We start from the raw sequence: 24533 nt of genomic DNA, 5'->3' as shown, positions 1-24533 counted from the left end.
CGGAAGAACCCCTTGTACACAAATATTGAAATGAAATTTTCAACTTTGAATTAAAATTCACAAAAATATAAAAAGCCCGGTCAAAGTCTTTAAATTGACTCTTATAGACATTTAAATGACAAATAATATGATATAAAGAAAAAAATAAATGTATTACTATAAAAGGGCAAAAAGTTGACCGGAAGAACCCCTTGTACACAAATATTGAAGTGAAATTTTCAACTTTGAATTAAAATTCACAAAAATATAAAAAGCCCGGTCAAAGTCTGTCAATTGACTCTTAAAGACATTTAAATGACAAATAATATGATATAAAGACAAAAATAAATATTTTACTATAAAAGGGCAAAAAATTGACCGGAACTCATCCTTGTATACAAATATTGAAGTGAAATTTTCACTTTGATACTAAAATTCACAAAAATATCTAAAGCCCGGTCAAAATCCTGAAAATGATTCTGAAAGACAATTCATTAACAAATAAAATGATATAGAAATATAAATACAAACCTCAAATTAGCAAAAAAAATGTTTCCCGGAAGCCTATCTTGTGTGTAAAATAATAAATAAAAAATTTAACTTCAAACTAAAATTTACGTAAAAATACATAAATGTGATCGAACTCATGCTAGAATTTATAAAAAAAATAGTAGATAATAAGTAATATGTAATAAAATTAATGAGCAAAACATTCAAATAAGATAGGAAAGTCTAGACCGACATTCTCTTTAATGCTTTTGAATCTATCCCTTAATATTAAATTTTATAAAGATTTTCAACCGTATACACTATATCATATAAGGTAATGATTATTAATTATTCTATTTTATTTATGTTTGATTGCATTATTAAAGTATGAATTATTATATTAATTGATTAATAATTATTTTATTTTTTCGCTCGCATCATAGTATGTAAGGAATGTCGGCGTGTGGACTAATTATGTTGTCACAAGTGAGCACGTGTCACCTTTACTGAATATCGGCATGTTGATATCAGCATGACTCTGAAGCAAAAATTGGTCGAAAGCGACCTCGTTGTACATCAGATTTTAAACGTATAGCTCTATATTGGTTAGACAGTAATCCAAATTTGGTTCTCATTCACTATATAGGCAATTCAAAATCACTCTGGTAAATGGTTAATTGAAAAATATCCCGGCATGTTTGATCCTATATTCTGGAATAACAAACAATCTTTCCGAAAGTATGAATGCCGTTTTAAAAGAGAAAATGATTGGAAAGAGCTACCAGTAGATTTGCTAGCTTTGGGTTTTTATTACATACAAAATTTTGAGAATTATGAAATTTTACGTTCTGGTTTAGGAAATTATCATTTGAAAAAAGAGTTCAGTAGAGCATTTATTTCACCATCAGATGTTATTTTTCCAAAAAGAATTGTAAGTCCTGATGAAGTTATTGAATATTTAAAAAACGACAAGCCACTTTTTCAGTCTAATTCTTTCCAATCTGACACTGATCCTTTAGGCAATTTAAATTCACAGGAAATCATAAAACAAACAAACTCTGATCAGGTCAAATTAGAAAATAATGAGGTAATAGTTAATCAACAACCTGTCATACAATACCCGACTGATAGCAGTCAACAAAGTTTGGCACGGTTTATTGTTGACAATCATTTAATTACTTTGGTTCCACAACAAGGTGCGTTTATTGTAAATGGCAGGAAAGGAAAATACTGTGTAACTCTTTTTCCAAAAGAAACATGTCAATGTGAATCATCATCTACTTGTTTTCATATTTTGGCTGCAAAAATGAGTATAGGGTTACAGTTAACACAAACAAATAACGTCGTTAGTTTAAGGGCACTTTCAAAAAATAGCAAGAAAAAAATTGACAAAAAATCAGGAAGAAAACAACCAAGAACAAATGATTATGGAATTGAATTCGAACCTGCGCCATATTCACAATTTTCTATAAATACTCCTTTAAAGCAAAAATTGATGACAACACCTTCAACGAATGGTAGCATAAAACCTAATAAAACGCCTAAAATATCAACCGAATTTTCAACTCCTAAATCGAAAAAAAACTTGAACAAAGTGTAATCGAAGAAGATGCGGGAGAAACACATATTATAGATGAGAAAAAAAATTCGACCGAAATTAAATGTAATAGAAATAGCAAGTTCAAAGTTGAAAATTTCACTTCAATATTTCTATACAAGGATGAGTTCCGGTCAACTTTTTGCCCTTTTATAGTAAAATGTTTATTTTTGTCTTTATATCATATTATTTGTCATTTAAATGTCTTTAAGAGTCAATTGACAGACTTTGACCGGGCTTTTTATATTTTTGTGAATTTTAATTCAAAGTTGAAAATTTCACTTCAATATTTGTGTACAAGGGGTTCTTCCGGTCAACTTTTTGCCCTTTTATAGTAATACATTTATTTTTTTCTTTATATCATATTATTTGTCATTTAAATGTCTATAAGAGTCAATTTACAGACTTTGACCGGGCTTTTTATATTTTTGTGAATTTTAATTCAAAGTTGAAAATTTCATTTCAATATTTGTGTACAAGGGGTTCTTCCGGTCAACTTTTTGTCCTTTTATAGTAATATATTTATTTTTTTCTTTATATCATATTATTTGTCATTTAAATATCTTTAAGAGTCAATTGACAGACTTTGACCGGGTTATATGCTTTTTTGTGAATTTAAGTTTTAATGTTCAAAAATGTGTTGCCAGAATCACACTAAGAAAGCCTTCCGGTCAACTTTTCGGTAAAAAAGCATATTCAAATATATATTTTTTCAATTTTATCTTATAGACTATTATATTAGCTTTCAAAATCAGTTTTATTTATTAATTTAGCTTTAGTGGTTCCAAAGATATCAGTTATAATACACTCATTTTTTCTCTTCCGCGTTTTTCATTTCCGCGTTTTAGACCCTCCCTTGTTTAGTGAATTAATAAGCGTAAATTACCGCGTTTGACTTTTCAGTTCGTTAGACCGACTCGAGTTATTTTGTAAATGGGTTAAATTCAGAGGAACAGTTGGTTTTCTAGATAGTATTAAAACTTTCTTTCATATTTTTTCTTTACACTGATGTATACTTTGTCATAATTTGATATACCAGCAAACTGCTATTTATCCCTTTTTGTGGGGAGATTTTACCACACGAAGGTTTTCAAAATGACCGATGCAAATTTTGAGTCAATTTCTGTTGTGCTTGGGTATAATTCAGTTGAATAATTTGTTTTCCCAAATGGCATTAAAACATTCCCTTGTATTTCTTCTTTCTACTAATGTTTACTTTGTCATAATTTGATATACCAGCATACTGCTATTAACCCCTATTTGTGTGTGTGTGTGGGGGGGGGGGGGGTCCTCATGGAAGCAGAACAAGTCGCCCCACTGGCAAGTCGCCCCACACCTAGTCGCCCCACTTTTTCACCAACTCGCCCCACTTTAAAAAAAAACGCCCCAACCTGGATCACCAACTCGCCCCACTTTTTAAAAAATCGCCCCACATGTGAAATTAGTTAAATCATGTTTAATATTACTCCTGCCAACTCGCCCCACTTAATGGAAAACGGTAATATTTAGATATAAAATAAAAATATAAAAACTCGCCCCACTTAAAAATAATTTTCGTATTATTGAAGAATAACTGTATTTTTTTAAGATTAGTTATTTGCATAACAATTGAAATGATGTATTCTCTTTCTGTCGTAACATCATGGCCTTACCATTGTTACCTGCTAGTCACATTGAGCCAACATTTAGAGAGCTAACCAGCCGTGTTACTGACCCAGCACTTAAGAAGTTTACCAGTTATGTCCGCAAGACATGGATCACCAGCGCATTCTACCAAATAGCAACGTGGTGCGTATTCAACCAACCAACAAGAACCAACAACTCATCAAGAGACTGCACGAAGAAGCGCAACTACTACCAATCCAGATTAAGCTAGTGTCCGAGGGTAAGCTTACTCGCTACCAGCGCAAGCAAGCCCGCACTAACCAGGCCATTCTTTTCAACATGTGGGAACAGTATATTGCAGGCTCCATATCAACAACCAGACTACTACGCCAGTGTGGTCGGGTCAACGGTCCAGTCGTGGAAGCAGACAGCTATTGAACTTTCAAATGACAATTCATGTATTCATGTCTTCATGTTCTTGTTTCTCATGTTTCTAGTGCTGACACTTAATCTAGTACTTCTTTGATGTTATCATGCCAGTGCTTGTCATAATTGATCTATTAATGAATGTTTGTTTAAAATGTTATTGTTATGCATACTTATGTAGATGTGCAAACATCTGAGAATAAAATTATGTAAACACACATGATTCTTGACTTATTTTATAGAAAATTGCATATATTACCATGACAAACACGTCACAAAAATGCTGTTCCTAACCTTTTATCTGTTTTATTTCAACTATGCAGAAGAAAAAAACAAAAAGAACAACAAAAAAAAGGAAGCCTTTCAAACATTCTCATAAGTGGGACCCCCAATTGGAAAGCCAACACACATTTCAGTTTAATTATTTTATTCGTAAGTGGCCTTTAACTCTATTCATACTTGTACTATTCATAAGTGGGGCTAGTTGACATTCACGTTACCGAAATATTAATACTCACTTCTTACTGCTATATTAAAAAAAAAAGGAATAATATAAGAAGTTTCTATAAGGTTTTCAATGGGATAGCAAATAAGTGGGGCGAGTTGGCAGGAGTAATATTTACGGAATTTAACTTATATACAACGGGATAACATCTTTTTCCATAAGTGGGGCGAGTTGGCAGGAGTAATATTTACGGAATTTAACTTATATACATTGGGATAACATCTTTTTCCATAAGTGGGGCGAGTTGGCATTACTACATTCATCCTGGTTAATAATATGTTAACCTAGATTTTATTGTTTTCCATTCAGTGGGGCGAGTTTTCAGGAGTAATATTAACGGGATTTAACACATTTCACAAGTAGGGCGATTTTTTAAAAAGTGGGGCGAGTTGGTGATCCAGGTTGGGGCGAGTTGGTGATCCAGGTTGGGGCGTTTTTTTTTAAAGTGGGGCGAGTTGGTGAAAAAGTGGGGCGACTAGGAGTGGGGCGACTTGCCAGTGGGCGACTTGTCATGGATTCGTCCCCATGATGAAGACTCCCAAATGAAAAATTTGAAAAAAAGTTTGTCCACATTTTAAACAAATCCATCAATTTACCATGGCTATTAGTTTGTTTAAGTAAAGTTGCAGACCCTATTCTGAGTATTCATTTATCATGTTTATAGTCTAGAAGCATAAGTAAGTTTTGAATGTTACTGATTATAATTTTATTTATTGTAGGAATGCCTCTCCGAAAGAAATCCCGTTTGGGACGACCGAAAAAGAACAGCCATCAGAAAAAAGAACCGAAGCATAAAATTGGTAAGTTTATTTTTCAACATGATAACATTTAAATATTTGCTGACTTTGAATACCAATGAATAAGGTTTACTGTAATATCCTTTACTTTATACATAGGTCACTGAGTTCATTGCATGTCTAATGCTGAAGAAAAATGCTTCATTCCCTTTGTCATTCAGGTGTACCCCATCTCTAAGGTGGCTTCGTCTGAGGCACTTGTGATTCCAAAATTTTATATATACTGATATAGACAATTATAGTAGTCTCGGTGATTAGGTGGTGATATATGTCGTCTGCTACTGTTAAATACAAAACTACGGTTAAATACGAAACTACGTTAAATTAACGTAGCTGAAAAAGTGGAGTCTCACACTACACGATAAATCTGTAGTGACCAATCTCTGTGTTATAGTAGTCTCAGCATAGACCAAGGTGAGCGAGACAGGCTCTTGAGTCTCTTGTTTTAACTAGATACCGGAATAATGATTATAGCCAAGTTTGGTTAAAATTGGCCAAGAAGTTTCAGAGGAGAAGATTTTTGTAAAAGATGAGTAAGATTTATGAAAAATGGTTAAAAATTGATTATAAAGGGCAATAACTCCTTAATATTATTTTAGATAGATAGGTAAACTGTGAACAGCAATAATGTTCAGTAAAGTAAGATCTACAAATAAGTCAACATGATCAAAATAGTCAATTGACACCTTAAGGAGTTATTGCCCTTTATAGTCAATTTTCAACAATTTTTCGTAAATTTTTGTAATCTTTTACAAAAATCTTCTCCTCTGAAACTACTAAGTCAAATTTAACCAAACTTGTTCACAATTGTTATTAGGGTACATGTTATTTGAAAATGTGTCCGTTTACCCGGCCAGCCAACCAAGATGGGCGCTTTGGCTAAAAATAGAACATAGGGGTAAAATATAGATTTTGGCTTTTAACTCTGAAACCAAAGCATTAAGAGCAAATCTGACAGTATTAAAATTGTTAATCAAGTCAAAATCTATCTGCCCTGAAATTTTCAGATGAATCGGAAAACCCGTTGTTGGGTTGCTACCCCTTTATTGGTAATTTCAAGGAAATTTTGCCACTTTTGGTTATTATCTTGAATATTATTATAGATAAAGATAAACTAAACAGCAATAATGTTCAGCAAAGTAAGATCTACAAATAAATCAACATGATGAAAATGGTCAGTTGACCCCTTATGGAGGTATTGCCCTTTACAGTCAATTTTTAACATTTTTCATAAATTTTGTAAATTTTTGTAAATTTTAAAAATATTTTCCTCTGTAACTAATTATGTAATGGGCCAAGTTCATTATAGATAGAGATATTAATTGTAAGTAGCAAGAATATTCAGTAAAGTAAGATCTACATACACATCACCATCACCAAAACGCAATTTTGTTATTAATCCATCTGTGTCTTTTATTCAATATGCACATGCATAGACCAAGGTGAGCGACACAGGCTCTTAAGATCCTCTAGATTTTTAAACTCTTCAAAAGTTGATATTGTTAGCATTTGTTTAAGAAATAAATTCTTTAATTTCATGCTTTATTTTTATTTTAACAATCATGAGTATACACTAAGCATTAGGGAGCAGTAAACTGTGGTCAAAATGCCATGCCATGTTAAAAGGAGCACATAGAGCATGACATGAAGAAATTATTTTGATTATTCTAGTTTAACTAAATATTCTTTTAATGTATTTATTAAAAATGTACTAATTATATAGAGTTGTACTTTCCTTTGCATGTTGATAAATTAAGAATTTAACTCTGTGTTTCCATCTCTATTTTAGTACGCATGATCAGTGAGGGATCCAAAGACAGGTTGATCACTTCTACAAACAGTTCATTGAAACTAGAGTGTTATGCAGATAATGAATTCCATAATACTGATGGTAAATTTTATAGATGCAAAAATTGATGACTAGATAAATACTTAATTTTATTAGACATTAATCCTTAAAGTCATATGAAACCTCAAATTAGAAAAAAATAATGCATATATGTTTTTTATAACTAAATGTATAGTTTTCATTATAAAACTTATGTACATATACTCTTACTTGATCATATTTAGAAGAACTTTACTTTATTTGAATTGTTTGCTTCCAGGAACTTGAAGTAATTTGCAGATATATTTTCTGTATGCAAAGTGACCTCAGTGTGACCCTCTCGTAAAAATCCAGTGATCGCAAGTAACGCATGGATCTGTCCTTATAATAAACTATTATCTGATTGTACATGTTAAACAGGTGCTCAATATCCAAGTTTAATTGTTAGTTGTTTACTATAAGGTGTCAATCGGTAAACTTCGGCTTCTAAAGATGACATTTAAGAGCTGCCATATTTTCACTTCATAACAGACAGAGGGAGGAAAAAATTGCCATTTATACAATGTGGTTACCTAAAAGATGATAAAATTGTGCACAGAAGACTAAGTTTATCATGTTTATGAAAAAAAAACATGCATTGGTTCAAGAATTGGATAAACATTATTTTTCACCAGTCACTCGTTTCATATGACTTTAAGGTGTAATATCCACCATTGATTTCCCCTACATGTATTTCTCTTTGTTTCAATGAAGAAAGACTTGGCATGAGTAAAGTTTTATCCTATCCAGTACTATCATCATGATCATGAGATTCATGACTATAGACAAAATTTCACATAATATTTCATTGCATAAAGGTAAATAACTTAACTAATCAAATATGACACGCTTTTTATCTGTGTGCAAGCTTTAGTAACCATGTAACCTCCAGTTTCTAAATTTTCTTTATAAACCAAATAAAAAAATAATGTTGCATTTGAAAATTTTATGACTGGATAAAAACCTAGATTAAGACAATAATCCTTCAAATGAAACGATCATAAATTCATTCATATCAAATATTTAATGAATGATTTGCTCCGTCCATTCCTAGCACTTTATATAATGAAGAAATTTTCAGCCAAGCAACTACATGTAAATAAAAGCAAGACATGTTGCCTTTACTTTAAAAAAAAGTTACTTAAAATTCTTAACTTTAATTATGAATAATTTAATTTTGGATGTAACCTGTCTTCTGATTGGCTGATGTTATTTTGTTATGAGCCCATAGAAATAATTTAGTCATGTGACCGTGACGTCATCAATGTTTTTTCATGGTTCAGGGGTTAAGAAATTTTGTTATAGCTCACTAGCCCACGGCTAATTGGTAGCAGGATTTTACTAGCCCTGTTGGAAGAACTACTAGCCCAACAAAATTTACCTGCTAGCCCGAGTATGCCTTACAAATTCAGAGTTTACTGCAATATACAATGAATTCTATAAACTTAACAATTTTTATCCGTTGTACAGTAGATCTTTGCAAATTGGATACCCAAAACTTATGTCAGCAAAAAAATATCCCATTAGCAGATATATTCAATTAATCGATAATTGAATATTCTGTAATAATGAGTTGACCAAATCCCGAGATGGAACAAGTCTTGACCACAGCTATACATGGTTATATAAAAGAGGATTGGAGTGATTTTTATCAGATACATCATCACGTTTGTGTAAAAGAATTACCAGCTGGTTGTATCGATGTAATGCTCATATTTGTTTTCAGTTAAACTTTTAAAGTTCTATTTATTTAAATAAATCAAATGACCTCAAATATTTATATGAATAAATATCACCTTCCAAGTTTGTGTCTTTTATAATTGTTTTATAAACGAAGTACATATACGAATATCCACATATTTAAATGTATTTATTAGGTAAGCTAATTGTGGGCTATAAATAGATAACAAACTGAGCACAGTCTCTAAACTGAAATTGTATTTGTTATAAATTTTATTACTTCAAAAATCGAATTAATTTGAATATAAATGAAGATAATCATGATTGATGAAATATTATTGCATCAAGTTTAAGTTTTCTGAAGACTGTTAATGTTTGGGTCTTGGTTCTGGAGGCTTCACACTGAGACTACTATAAGAGGGTGGTAAAAGGTTATTTTCGTGCAACGTGTTTTTCCATTTTTATTTCACGTGCAGCCGTGAAAAAGGTTCGTTATTCACCGTGTTTCGTGAAATCGGTAAAAAGATCAACGTGCAAGAAATTTTTAATTGTTCGATGAACGTAAAATGGCAATTTTGATTCGCGTTCTTCCGTGCAGATACCCCCCCTTTTTTACGCCCCTCCTGTAACAGTAGTCTCAGCTTCACAGTATGTCAACAAAAATAAAATGGCGTCCGTAACATGTGCACATGTTATAAATTTATATCTGACAAAATTCAGGTTTCTGCTGTCAAAAGGGATTCACATTTATATTGCAATAAATTATTCAGAAGGAGGTACAATCAGGTTACATTATATTTCTCTGGTTGCATAATCAATGTACAATACCCCCAAATCGATATTGTAAGTACGGGATCCATCCCCGAGTTATTTGTTCTATTTTAAAACCTTTACAAAATCAGTTCAAATTCTGGGAATCCCGGATGACGTAGTCGAATCTGATTGGCTAAGATATAATAGTGATGAGGGGAGTTTCCACTTTCTATTTTGGAAACGCCAAGATTTTTTTGTTACTAGTCCGTCGGGCATATTGGGTTACAAGTTTTGGTTGCCCGAGGCCTCAATGCTGTAGTCCCGGACGTCGGGCTAGTGGATTTTTTAACCCCTGTGGTTTTCTACGGTTTAAAATTAATGGAATTTAAAATTAAATTATAAGAAATGACTGTAATATTTTTTCTGTCTATTCGAAATAACATAAAAAATGTGGTGCACACTGTTAGATAACCCGCTACACGCGTTATTCAGTGTGCACCAAATTTTTGGAAAGATTAGAACTTGTTCTAAATCTTTACTTAGGCACCAGCCTCCCTAACAACAGGACAGGTTAGCTACTGTTACTAAATGTATTCACACTGAAATATAGTTCCCTATGGTTCTGATGTATGTGCACATAATACACATATAAACTGAAAAAACTGGGTATATTATTGGAGCAGTTCATTCAAGAATGTATGTCATTAAGGTGTGTTGATGTGCAGGCTTTTAAAAAACATTTTGATAAGGTAACTGGGTATTGATTCAACTAGTATGATTGACAACTGTCATTATCACTAAACAATCAGAGACAAGGTGAACCTTTAATTACAATGCCCCACCTCCTAAACTGCCAATCAAATTGACCACATTACCTATCAACCTCAGTCTTACATAATTATACAGACCACTCAATGTAATTCTTAATACACAAGTATTTGACCTCATAACTGAATATACATTTGTGTATAATTGAATACACAAATGCCTATATTAGATGTTTGATATTTATAAGGATGATAGATTTATTTATTGCCAATTACTTTTGATCTACATTACATAAAGTGATTCTGTAAATTATATCTAAAAGATAAATGATTAATGGATTAACAAGATCTTCAAAAAAATGAAATATGAATATAAATATGAATAAATAAAAGGTATTCAAGTAAGGCCTATAATTTACTTGATAAATTTCCAATAATCATCTGTAATTAATCAACAATTAAATTAGTACACTTTTTTTTATCAGGAATTGACTTGAAACAGTTTAAAAATTTTAAAACTTTTAATTATAACAAACCATTGTTTATTAGTTTAGTTCCCATCAATCATTATGTCTATTTTAGTCGTTTGAATTTTTATTAACTAGATTTTTGTGACAAAAATGTCGGTTATTGATTTGGGGATGAAGGCAGATGCCGGGCGGCCGGCAGGCGGGCGGCAATCAAATGTTGTCCGTGCATTAACTCATGAACAGTTCAACCAAAGCTTTTAAAATTTTAATATGTTATTACTGACAACTATACGAAAGTCAAGTTCAATAATGGCGATTTTGACTTTTACCGTTCAGGAGTTATGGTTCTTGAAAGATTGAAAAGTGGAGTTTCCAGTCGTGTCTGTGCATTTACGCATGAACTATTCTACCAAAGCTTTCCAAATTTTAATGTGTTGTTACTAATGACAGAATGGAGGTCAAGTTCAATAATGACGAATTTGACTTTTACCGTTCAGGAGTTATGGTTCTTGAAAGATTGAAAAATGGAGTTTCCAGTCGTGTCCGTGCATTTATGCATGAACTGTTCTACCAAAGCTTCCAAAATTTTAATATGCTGTTACTGATGACAAAATGGAGGTCAAGTTCAATAATGACAATTTTGAGTTGTACCGTTCAGGAGTTATGGTTCTTGAAAGATTGAAAAATGGTGTTTTCCGTCGTGTCCGTGCATTTTCTCATAAACCATTCAACCAAAGCTTTTGAAATTTTAATATGTTGTTACTGATGACAAAATAGAGGTCAAGTTCAATAATGACGACTTTGACTTTTACCGTTCAGGAGTTATGGTTCTTGAAAGATCGTAAAATGGCGTTTCCATTCACGTTGTTGCATTTACTCATGAACCATTCAATCTAAGCTTTTCAAATTTTAATATGTTGATACTGATGACAAAATGGAGGTCAAATTTGATATTGACGATTTTCACTTTCACCATTCATCAGTAATGGTTCTTGTGATATTGCCAGGACACAAATAAATGTTGATAAATCCGGTTTGCTGTCGTTGTGACAGCCTCTTGTTAGAAGTGAATATATATTTTTGCAATCAAGAAAGAATCCACATTTCACTAAGATAAGTTTTTTAAAAAGACATTTTCAATGCCCTGTGTTGAAAAATACTTTAAAAATTGATCAAAAGGCACTCTTAAACTTTTAATCTTCAATGCCCTATAACCTCTGTTTCAACTTACAAAATGGCCCATTAGGGGTTTCATTATGTTTCATGTTGACTGTTACTTTCCATGTTTCGAGGTGGTACTTTTCAATTTATTCCATGAATATCTTATATAAAAATTTCTACATTTAGGCGGTACTTGTCAATAGCATAGGAGGGTAAAAGTACCTGGTACCGCCTCCTAATGAATGCCCTGGGCCGCGCCGGCCCATAACAACATTTTTCAATTTTTTTTGTTGACACTTTAAAGTTTTAAGCTGTTGGTCCAGATTTATGTCTTACAAGGATAGTTGGTAACATTTACTAGAAGAATTTTTGCTTTTTTTTGTTTTTTTGAAACGTGTTCAGAACCGGCAACATAATTTCGATAACATATAAACTGCAGTTTAAATAAAATTGTGCAAATTAAGATTTGATTTGAGCTCATTTTATCCTCATACTGGAAAAGCAATTTTCCTTCTAAAGACCTGCTGTAAATGCAACTTTCAGCAATAGTGCTTTATTAATGTACATTTTCCCCCACCATACCTTAATATGAAATAATTCAAACTACTCTTCTAATCTTTCCATGAGTGATTTCCATCACTTTGATTTATGTTATTTCTTCATAGACAGAAAAAATATTACAGTCATTCCTTAAAGATTTTTGAACACATACTATATAGATATTGTTCACTGTCACATAAAGCTATATTAGTTGAGCTCAATATTCATTTATTGTAATAATTCATTAATTACTAAGCAGAGTTGTACATGTTTCATGAGTAAAAAAAATATTTAACAGTATGTATGAATCTTTATTTTAGTACACATGGTTAGTGAGAGACCCACAGAGACGTTGATTACCTCTTCTAACATTTCAGTTAAACTAGAGTGTCCAGATGATGAAATCCAGGATACTGATGGTAAAATTTATAGATGTGATAAATACCTAAATTTAGCCATTTATTCTATAGTATGAATTTTTTTTTTGCTCTCTTCAACCCTATATAAATGAAAAAATATTTCAGCCAAGAAACTAACTTTAGCAAGACATTTTGATTTAACTTCTAAAATTTAACTATGGAGAATTCTGAATACACACTAGATAGATATTGGACACTGTCAAAAAGGCTTATGCTAGTTAGTGCTTCTAGCATGTCTAGCCAACATCGATTTCCTGTTTAATACAAAAATTTGGAAAAAAAAATTCAAAATTAAAAATGGATCTCCCTCATGCAAAGCATACTGTTTATGTTATTAACTAAATACTCATTGAATATATTTATTGCTTATACATAAATGTTGAGTCCATAAAATTATTAAAAGATAGATTTTCATTTGTATTTCAGTACACATGGTTAGGGAGAGACCCACAGATACGTTGATTACCTCTTCAGACATTTCAGTTAAACTAGAGTGTCCAGATAATGAAGTTCTTGATACTGATGGTAAAATTTATAGCAGGAAAATTTTTTGAATTATACAGATTTTTATAAAACTTATATCAAAGGTTTTTATTAGCATTGTCTTGAAAATCAGTGTGTATCAATTTGTTTTAGAGTTATGTCCCTTATTGTCCTTGATGACCAATTTTTATGAAATTTTTATCAATATTTTTGCCAAGTTAGAATTAGTCAGTGCTGATTATTTATTTTTTTTAAGAGATGTGCACTTTGGAAACATTGACTGTGGAAAATTGCATTGTTAGGGCTTTTATGTGTTCAATTCTGGTCAGAATTTCATGAATGTTATATCATAGGTTTATATCAGCAATGTCTTTGACACTTTCGAAAATAAGTACTGATCAAATTTTTTCAAACAGTTACGTCTCTTGGAAATATTTATTATAATGAATTCACATTTAATTAAAATTGTATTTGCTCTGAAGACTTCGTTTCTCCAAGATCATTTAGATTGTTTCAAGAACAAAAAAAAAGTGTTTTTTTGTAGTTACTGCCCTTGTACCTTGGATAGATCAATTATATTGCAACACAGGGAACATTGGAAATCTGTTCTCTTATTTATGTTATTATTATGGTCATAGAATTATTTTGAAATATTTAACATAAATTGACAGAGTGGTGGTTATACAGACTAACAGGTACTAATTGGTCTTTTTAATTTTTTTTCAGATTTGCTTGACAATCATATTGTTGAAGATACTGTTACTGATGATGTGTGTTTGCATGAGAATCATCAGTTGGTTGCCGAGAACATTAAAGTTGCACATGTTGAAGGTTAATATATCATATACTTGTATGTAAATGACTTTAGAAAGAATTTGTCTAGTTGGAAAGTTGCTTTCTTTAGTTGACAATATTGTCAGCATTTGATTGATAATTAAACCCCCTGCCTTTAAACTCGGAAACTTAAAATCTAAAAGCAGAAGGTCTGGTAAGGACCGATTTTGGCCTCAAATTTCATGTTCATCTGACGAAAGATTTTGACCACTTTTTAAACACTTAAGTGTCTATTTTATTTGAATCAATCAGTTTATGTGAAAGATTTTAACTGATTAAAAAAAAAGTCATAAAAAATGCACCGATTCAAGCTGAAATACGAAAAATCTACCAAATATGCCGAAAAATGTCATTTTTCAGATGGTTTTTGTCAAAAATGAAAGTGGCCGCATCCGTGTTCATCCTCAACCTTTATATATGTTATGTATTATCATAAAATACAACTTACATTTCAATATTAAGGATGAACACGAATGCGGCCACTTTCGTTTTACACGAAAACCGTCTAAAATTTAACAAAAATGCTAGAATTGTGAAGATTTCAGTAATTTAGCATGACTTAATGGTTCAAGTACCCGATATATGTGCATTGTATTGTCAAAATCAGCCCAAATTTATGTAGCAGAAGCATTTTACTGTCCAATGAATAACTTAAGGTTTACATTTTAACAATTTTGTAAAACTGCTATATTTTGGGGCCAAAAAGGGGTCTTACTGGACCTACTCCTTTGGACAGTACCTCAAAGAAATGTGGATCTTCAGGGGTCAAAAAAAAAAGACGGAAAATCGTCAAAATTTAACGCTTTTTGCCCCAAGTTGGTTATCAAGTGCTAAAAGCGTTAAATTTTCACGATTTTTTTTGTCTTATCTCTTTACCTTGAAGATCTGTAAATGTTTATAGTGGACCCAAAATAACTAATTCATAAAAAAAAAACCAAAAATCAGTTGTTAGTTAGGAGTGGATCTGATCTGGGATCTGGGTTCAGCAGTGTAAAGAAGATCATTTAAACCAAAAATACAGAATTTTCATGACTATTTCCGATTTTTTCTTTAACTGGACCTGAAACTGGAAGGAGTCAATTCCTCTGTATATTTCAGTAATATTTAACATCAGTATTAATATGCTTACAGGTTTGCACATTTTTAGGCTTCTGAACTTCCTGTGTAAGGAACTGAAGGGAAGCCCTCCAGAAAACCCATTTTTATCTGATTTCAATTTTTATACAACCGCAAAAATTATAATTTTTTGGTCGTATATTGCTATCACGTTGGCGTCGTCGTCGTCGTCGTCCGAATACTTTTAGTTTTCGCACTCTAACTTTAGTAAAAGTGAAAAGAAATCAATGAAATTTTAACACAAGGTTTATGACCACAAAAGGAAGGTTGGGATTGATTTTGGGAGTTTTGGTCCCAACATTTTAGGAATAAGGGGCCAAAAAGGGCCCAAATAAGCATTTTCTTGGTTTTCGCACTATAACTTTGGTTTAAGTGAATAGAAATCTATGAAATTTTGACACAAGGTTTATGACCACAAAAGGACGGTTGGGATTGATTTATGGAGTTTTGGTTCCAACAGTTTAGGAATTAAGGGCCAAAAAAGGGCCCAAATAAGCATTATTCTTGGTTTTCGCACAATAACTTTAGTATAAGTAAATAGAAATCAATGAAATTTAAACACAAGGTTTATGACCACAAAAGGAAGGTTGGGATTTATTTATATTTATGGAGTTTTGGTCCCAACAGTTTAGGAATAATGGGCCCAAAGGGTCCAAAATTGAACTTTGTGTGATTTCATCAAAAATTTAATAAATGGGTTCTTTGATATGCCAAATCTAACTGTGTATGTAGATTCTTAATTTTTGGTCCATTTTTCAAATTGGTCTACATTAAGGTCCAAAGGGTCCAAAATTAAACTAAGTTTGATTTTAACAAAAATTAAATTATTGGGCTTATTTGATATGCTTTATCTAAACATGTACTTTGATTTTTGATTATGGGCCCAGTTTTCAAGTTGGTCCAAATCAGGATTCCATATAAAGTATTGTGCAATAGCAAAAAATTTTCAATTGCACAGTATTGCACAATAGCAAGAAATATCTAATTGCACAATATTGTGCAATAGCAATTAATTTTCAATTGGAGTTATCTTTCTTTGTATAGAATAGTAGTTGATAATATATGTTGGAAATTTGCCAGACATTAGACCGTTGGTTTTCCCGTTTGAATGGTTTTACACTAGTAATTTTGGGGCCCTTTATAGCTTGTTGTTCGGTGTGAGCTAAGGCTCCGTGTTGAAGGCCGTACTTTAACCTATTATGGTTTACGTTTTAAATTGTTATTTGTATGGAGAGTTGTCTCATTGGCACTCACACCACATCTTCCTATATCTATCTAATGACTATGATGTCATTTTCTATTTTTATTTGCCAATAACTTTATGTAAATAACTTCATTGGAAATTTGCCAATATAAAATGTTGCTGATGAAGCTTTTTTTCCTTATCTTATCTAAAATGTTTTTAGATAATGTATGTTGGACATTTGCCAGACATGACTATGATGTCATTTTCTATTTTTATTTGCCAATAACTTTATGTAAATAACTTCATTGGAAATTTGCCAATATAAAATGTTGCTGATGAAGTTTTTTTTTCCTTATCTTATCTAAAATATTTTTAGCTTAAAAGTTGTGTCCATACTTGTTCTCATTTCAGATTTCATAAATAAAAAGAAAATTTCTTCAAACATTTTTTTGACAGGATTAATATTCAACAGCATAGTGAATTGCTTAAAGGCAAAACAAACATTTTAAGTTCATTAGACCACATTCATTCTGTGTCAGAAACCTATGCTGTGTCAACTATTTAATTTTAGATTTAAATAAGTTTGAAGAAGAAATCTTTAATTGATTTGTAAAATCTTGACATTTGTTTTGTGTAAAAAACCCATATAATGTCAAAAATTTGATCACAATCCAAATTAGGAGCTGTATCACGCTTAAATGTTTTGTCCATACCTGCCCCAACTGTTCAGGGATCGACCTCTGCGGTCGTATAAAGCTGCGCCCTGCGGAGCACCTGGTTCAAATTTGTATTTGAGCTAAAAATGCAATTCATACATGAGAAAATGTAAGTAGATAGCCTCAGGTTGAGGGAACATGCATAAATTCGAAATAAGTATCATACAGTTGTCTTCTAAAAGTATGGAAAGCAATTGGAGCCAAATAACAGTGGTTTGGGTACGCCCGTTGTATGACAGTCGCAGCATGGTAAGGGTTAATGAATAAAAATAAACTTTAAACTGTTTTAAAGATAATTCCCTTGTATCTGGAGGCCTTAATATTAATAACCCATCCTGACTCAAAATAAGATGAAAATAGAACCTAAAACAAGAATAAATTTAGTTTCTACCACCATGTGCCTTAATACTTACCAAGCTGAATTGTTTTCAAAAAATGTATAATATTCTTTTATTTCCAATTTCTATGCATAATCTATACAATATAATCTGACAGTTTTTGGTCAAGTTAGTTTAAGGTTATAATCCTGGAACCTTTGATATAAAAAAAGAAGATGTGGTATGATTGCCAGTGAGACAAATATCCACAAAAGACCAAAATGACACAGACATTAACACCTATAGGTCACTGTACGACCTTCAACAATGAGCAAAGCCCATACCGCATAGTGAGCTATAAAAGGCCCCGATATGACAATGTATTCAAACGAGAAAACTAACGACCTTAATTATGTAAAAAAAATGAAGGAAAAACAAATATGTTACACATAAACAAACGACAACCACTGAATTACAGGCTCCTGACTTGAGACAGGCACATACATAAATAATGTGGCAGGGTTAAACATGTTAGCGGGATCCCAACCCTCCCCCTAACCTGGGACAGTGGTATAACAGTACAACATAAGAACGAACTATAAAAATCAGTTGAAAAAGGCTTAACTCATCAGATGGACAAACGTACAAGTGGATAACTATTTATAATAAAGTTGAAGTCATATCAACTTAAAACTAGTACACTTCATGTCAATTATGAATTGATCTTTTACAAGTTTTGCTTAGGGGCTACCTAAAACCCACCTCTGTGTGTAGTAATTTCCCACTCTATTCAAGACCCATTAGTGATCTTAGACTGTTTCCAGCTCTTTGGTTGTCGGTTAATTGTCTCTTTGACATAAGGTCCAAACAATTTCTATTCTAAAATTATATATCAAATAAATCCTAGGTTTTGAACCATATTTTATGGTCAACTGAACATGGAAAAAATTAGCATTGCATCATGTCCTGTGCACACCCCAAATGTGTTCTTAGAAATTGTATATGACGCCAACACCAATTCTGATACCCAATCATTTATTATAGTGACTGTGTTTTATGATATTAGATACTATATCAATAGGTGGTTGAAATTACATGTATCAATTCCCATCCCTTTTGGACCTATATATTTTACTCTTAACATTTATAAAAAGAATAATCATTCATACATGTACTTGTTATAACATTTATAATGTCTTTTTTAGGCAAATACCATAAGTTCTGGAATATTCCAAATACTCATCATACTACAATTACAAGTTTGTGCAGTAGAGATGACAAATACAAAAAGTTCGGGGAAGTTCCAAATGTTCATCATGGTACCAGTGAGGATAATAGAATAGATATGGTTGATAGTGAAGGGCACCAGTTTTATGTTGCTTTAGACCATAGTTACCTTTACCAACCAAACATTAATGTGGTTGAATTTGTGCTTGAAAAATCGAAACACTTGTTTGATATGCTTAAAAAAGACTGTGAGCAAAATTTAAATGAACACGGCCCTTTTGAATTGGTGAAAAGGTCAAAGTATGTACGGTATGTTGATTTGTATGACACAGATAATCCAACAGTCAAAACGTGCATAACCATTTATGACAATTTTCAAGCTGAAATAGTTGTTCATGGTGTACAATTACCAAAGAGTCATGCCATATGGGACACACCTGGCCTACCCGTCAAGTTTCTAAGTACACAACATGTACAGGAGCTGCTCCGTACAGCATCATGCCACCAAGTATGTATTGGCAACCCAGAACCTGACTTTCAAATGGATTTGCCTTTTCCAGGTTACTATAGTAATAAGCCTTCTACAACTTTTGCAGGATATAGAGAGGATGACTTGGGTGCATATAATAAAAACTTCCATTACAAGAGCACCATAAGGTCATCTTACTGCACTTTGCTGTCAAGAGTAGAAAGATGTAAAAGTTGCCAGGTCTATCGTAAGTCTCTTCACAAAAGGAAAAATCGTCTTAAGAAAAAAGTTCCACCTGAAGAAATAAATTGGTTGTCAAGTACCAAGGCAAATACAGCTTTGACAGAAAGTGAAAAAATTATAAAATTGAAACAACTTACAGCTATGTTAACTGATCTGAAGGCAAAGAATAAAAACTTAGAGAAGATATTACAAGTTCATGCAATAGAGACAAAATTACAAGAAAATGAAATAGAGAAGAATTCACAAGTAAATGAAATAGAGATGAAATTACGAGTAAATGAAATATTGAAAAAGTCAAAAGTAAATGGAATAGGGACAAAATTACAAGAAAATGAAATAGAGAAAAATTCACAAGTAAATGAAATAGAGAAAAAATTACAAGGAAATGAAATAGAGAAGAATTTACAAGTAAATGAAGTCGAACAGAAATTACAAGGAAATGAAGTTGGGAAGAAATTACAAGGAAATGAAGTCGGGAAGAATTTACAAGTAAATGAAATCGGGAAGAAATTACAAGTAAATGAAATAGAGAAGTCACAAGTAATTGAAATAGAGAAGAAATTACAAGTACATGAAACCTGGAAAAAATTACAAGTAAATGAAATAGAGAAGAATTCACAAGGAAATGAAGTAAGGATTCAGATAACAAGGCCTTTTAAGCATTGGTAAATAAAACTAAATTAAAGAGATGGAAAGGCAGTAACCCAGATGGCAGTATCTATTAGCAGTTGTTCTGGTAACAGTCACATTATTAAGTTAGGAGCATGTTAGAATTCACAAATCATGGAGGCATTAGCAAATGTGATCAAGCCGGAGAACCTTATTGAGGAGTGGTACTGCTTAGTATGTTGGTATCCTTGGTGAGGAAATAAGAATAAAAGAAGATACAAGAGTTGAATTTGATGAACTTGTCTTGTTAATTGTGCATTAGCTAACTGAAGTAAAAAAACAATGCAATGAAAGATGTGTATCGTAAACATGACTTGTTATTTTGTATTTATAAGAAAATTTCCATTTGTTGAAATCTTATAAATATGCTTTTTACTGTTTTAAGGTAAAGATAATTTTAATATCTGCTTTTGATTTTTTTTGGTTTTTTAAGAGAGATTTAAAAATGTACCATCACATTATCATGATTATTATTTGATAGTAATTTTGTTAAAAAAAAGTGTAACAGAGAGGGTTTGGTAACAATACTTTCTCTAATTTACATGCTTGTTTCACATATCTCGATTTTTGTGAGAAAATATTTCTCGTCTCTGGAGATTATTTTGTTATCTACAAAAAGTTTGGTTAAAATTCCATTATGATGTCAACTTTTCTTAATTTCGTCTGATATTCCTATTGTGACGTCATAGAAAAAGGTGACCAAACCTGATTACATCACATATAAAGAACACAACATTCTGCAAGTCTTTGAAAAGGAAAAATCAACCTTGTTCGTGTTGTTTAGATATTATCTAAAAATCATTTAAGAAACAGATTCCACCACTGTGATAATTAATTGTGTATCGTAATGTTTCTCCACTCAAAAAAATTTTATTATATAAAAAAATTGCCAAGCCTCAAACTTTGAATATCAAAATTTATCTGTCACTAGTGGAGAAACCTCGTAGCACACTTGATGCAGTACAGGAACTGGTGTTTCTCAATTTCCTTTTTGAAATTAGTAAATTATCATGATTATTATAATATTCATTTAAACAAAAAAAGGAATCGAGAAATGCACAAACTTGTTCAGTTTGGAAGACTGTTGAATGTAAACACACAAACAAATAACAACACACCTTTATAAGCATAGCCTTTTAAGCTCACTAGGCGTCCGTCGTGGTCATTTGTCATCGTTAACTCCAGCAAAAATCTCCTGAAACTACTGGGGCAAATTTAACCAAACTTGTCTACAATCATTTTTGGGGTATCTAGTTTAAAAAATGTGTCTGGTGACCTGGCCAACCAACCAAGATGGATGTCATGGCTAAAAATAGAACAAAGAGGGTAAAATGTAGATTTTGGCTAATATCTCTGAAACCAAAGCATTTAGAGCAAATCTGACTGAGGTAAAATTGTTATTCAGGTCTACATCTATATGCCCTCAATTTTTTAGATGAATTGAACAACTTTTTCATGTGGTTGTTGGGTTGCTGCTTCTGAATTAGTAATTTTTAGGAAATTTTGCCGTTTTTATACATTATTCTGAATATTATCATAGATAGAGTTAAACTGTAAACAGCAATAATGTTCAGCAAAGTAAGATCTACAATTGACCTCTTAAGGAGATATTGCGCTAAGTTATAGTCCATTTTAATCAATTTTCATAAATTTTGTAAATTTTTTACAAATTATTTTCCTTTGTAACTATTGGGCCAAGTTCATTACAGAGAGAGATAATTGTAAGCAGCAAGAATGTCAGTAAAGTAAGATCTACAAACACATCACCATCACCAAAACACAATTTTGTCATGAATCCAGCAGTGTCCTTTGTTTCATATGCACATAGTCCAAGGTGAGTGACACAGGCTCTTTAGAACTTCTAATTTAGCATTAGAAATAAAAATGAAATAAATGATTGCCAATTAGACAACTTTTCACCATAGTTTAAAGGATGTGGATGTAAGCAGTTAGAGGCACCCATACAGCCTTCAATAATGAGAAAAGAAATTATATAGTTGACTGTAAAAGGCCCTATGAAACAGATCAATTGAGAAAACTAACTGGCTTATTCAAAACAACGCAATTTAGGAAAAACAACATGACAGAAATTTACCAACCACAACCACTAAACTACAGGCTACTAACATGGTTGTGAGTGCTTAACCCTCACACTAACCTTGAAAATAAGTGTGGTAGAGCAACACAAGAAGGTAAAGCAAATTATAAAAAATCAGTCAAAAAGTGCTCAACTCTTGTTTACAATTTGGATATACATGAAATATTTGCCAATGACGAGCAGCTGTCAGTCATGGTTAATTTTGCAGGATGGGTGGAATCAACATATCCCAGAAAGTGTTTAAGTCATATTCATAACCTTTCAGACTTTTAAAGTTTTTGTTTAGACAAGACATAGCTATGAATATATGCATATATTCATTCCGTAAAGCCACACCGAAAACTCAAACAGGACAGATTTTATTCTCTTTAGAATTTTAACAGGAAAATTGTCATCAGTTTTCCAACAAGAAAATGTTATTAGGAAACTATATGGTGCATCGTTACATCAAAAATAAATTGTGTTTAATCATCCCATTTATTAACATTCACAGTGGATAAAAAAAAACAAAAAGCAGATCATAACTCTACTGGATTGCTTGGTTTACCAAATTCACAGGAAGCTCTATATTGAAACACAAATTTCCTTGTCTGGTTTCTATAAGAGGGCACATAGCTCTGTAAACTAGAATCCGCTGGTATTACACTACACCCTTGAAACCGTATCATGCAGAAAGAGTAGTATTCAGTCGAAAACTAGCGTAATACGTCTGGTCTATCTCCCGGTCTCTCACAATTCGTCAAGAAACCTAGAGCTGTACTAAATATCATATACAAAAATATTTGGTACACTAAAAAATACACAACTTCGAAAGAACTCCAAGTGGTCAAGAACAATTCTCTGTTGACTACGTACTTTAGACTCCATTATGTAATAAGCATTTTTTTAGTACTAATGGTTGAAACTATGCATATAAAACGGTGTATCATATAAACCCTATAAAACGTAACAAACGCGACCCCATGTACTGGTTTTTGGCTAACACACGATGAAATACTTGCCACTGACGTTCTAATGATCGATGATTCAGTATTGGGCCTAACTTCACTAATATGTGTTCATACTCACGTACCAACCGGAACACAACTTCAACTTTGTAAAGCAATTTTATATTGATATATATTATCATAAAATGTGTATTGAATAGTAATGACGTGTAAATCCCTTGCTCGAAAATGTCGTTTCGTTTCTGTAATCATCAAGATTATCTCAAAATATAGGGGGGGGGGGTGGAGAATATTTAGAAAAATGGGGACTATAGAAAACATTTAGATAAAAAAAATAAGCAAAACCTTACCGTTATAATATAACGAGGCCATGTGGTAAGTACAGCAGAGCATGCAGATTTTTTATGATAAAATATGTACACAATGATTGTGATTCGCAGTTCGGTAATCTATAAATGCTTATATAAGATTTTTGCAATTCAATTTAATATTTTATTTAAGTCTTATCTCTCAATAATATATAATACAACATTACATTACATGTAAAAATATATATTGCATGTGTGTTGAAACAAGTTTTTTCCATATCCAATAAATCGTTTTGATCATTAGATCACAGACACTTCTGCATGTTAAAGGGGCATGACAACTATAAAACGAGTGTGGTCTGAAACCTTTTTTTTCAATCTAATTAAAATTAAATCCTTTATTTGCTCCCGTGATGCGCGACATATCAGAACGGGAGCAATTAAGGGATTTAATTTTAATTAGATTGCCTTTTTTTTTAATTGAATTTCAATTCCGGAAAGACGGCACTGGCTAACGGCTTTATAAAGCAAGGATTTATATTGTAAGATATAATGTATTGCTTAAAAGGTTGAGAATGGATACGGTGAATGTGTCAAAGAGACAACAACTCGACCGAAAAAAAAAAGAAAAAAAAAAGCCCGATGCCACCAATGGGTCTTCAACACCAGAAAACAGGCTTCAGCTGGCACCTAAACAAAAATGTGTCGAGTTCAGCAAACATGAACGTCACACTAAACTTCGAAACATGTACATGATATGAACCCGCCGGCAAAATTTTAAAATGATAACATACAAGACTATTAACAAAGACCAGTGTTTCCTAACTTAAGACAGACGCAAAAATGAGGCGGGGTTAAACATGTT

The 24533-nt window shown here is 32.1% G+C and overlaps 1 protein-coding gene across 1 annotated transcript in view; it reads left to right on the top strand.

The window, feature by feature from the left end:
• Positions 1–5150: 5150 nt before the first annotated feature.
• The window catches only part of LOC139504855 (glutamine amidotransferase-like class 1 domain-containing protein 1), a gene marked incomplete at its 3' end in the record, with an annotated part of 30879 nt that continues 11496 nt past the window's right edge, over positions 5151–24533 (top strand). Inside the window, 5 exon segments of the mRNA XM_071294771.1 lie at positions 5151–5401; positions 7188–7289; positions 12957–13055; positions 13482–13580; positions 14265–14369. Of these exon segments, the coding sequence (XP_071150872.1) occupies positions 5290–5401; positions 7188–7289; positions 12957–13055; positions 13482–13580; positions 14265–14369 (517 nt within the window).

Source organism: Mytilus edulis, unplaced genomic scaffold, assembly GCF_963676685.1.
Source record: "Mytilus edulis unplaced genomic scaffold, xbMytEdul2.2 SCAFFOLD_432, whole genome shotgun sequence".
NCBI lineage: Eukaryota > Metazoa > Mollusca > Bivalvia > Mytilida > Mytilidae > Mytilus > Mytilus edulis.
Note: the sequence above shows the minus strand (reverse complement) of the source record. Positions and strands in the feature narration are given on the sequence as shown.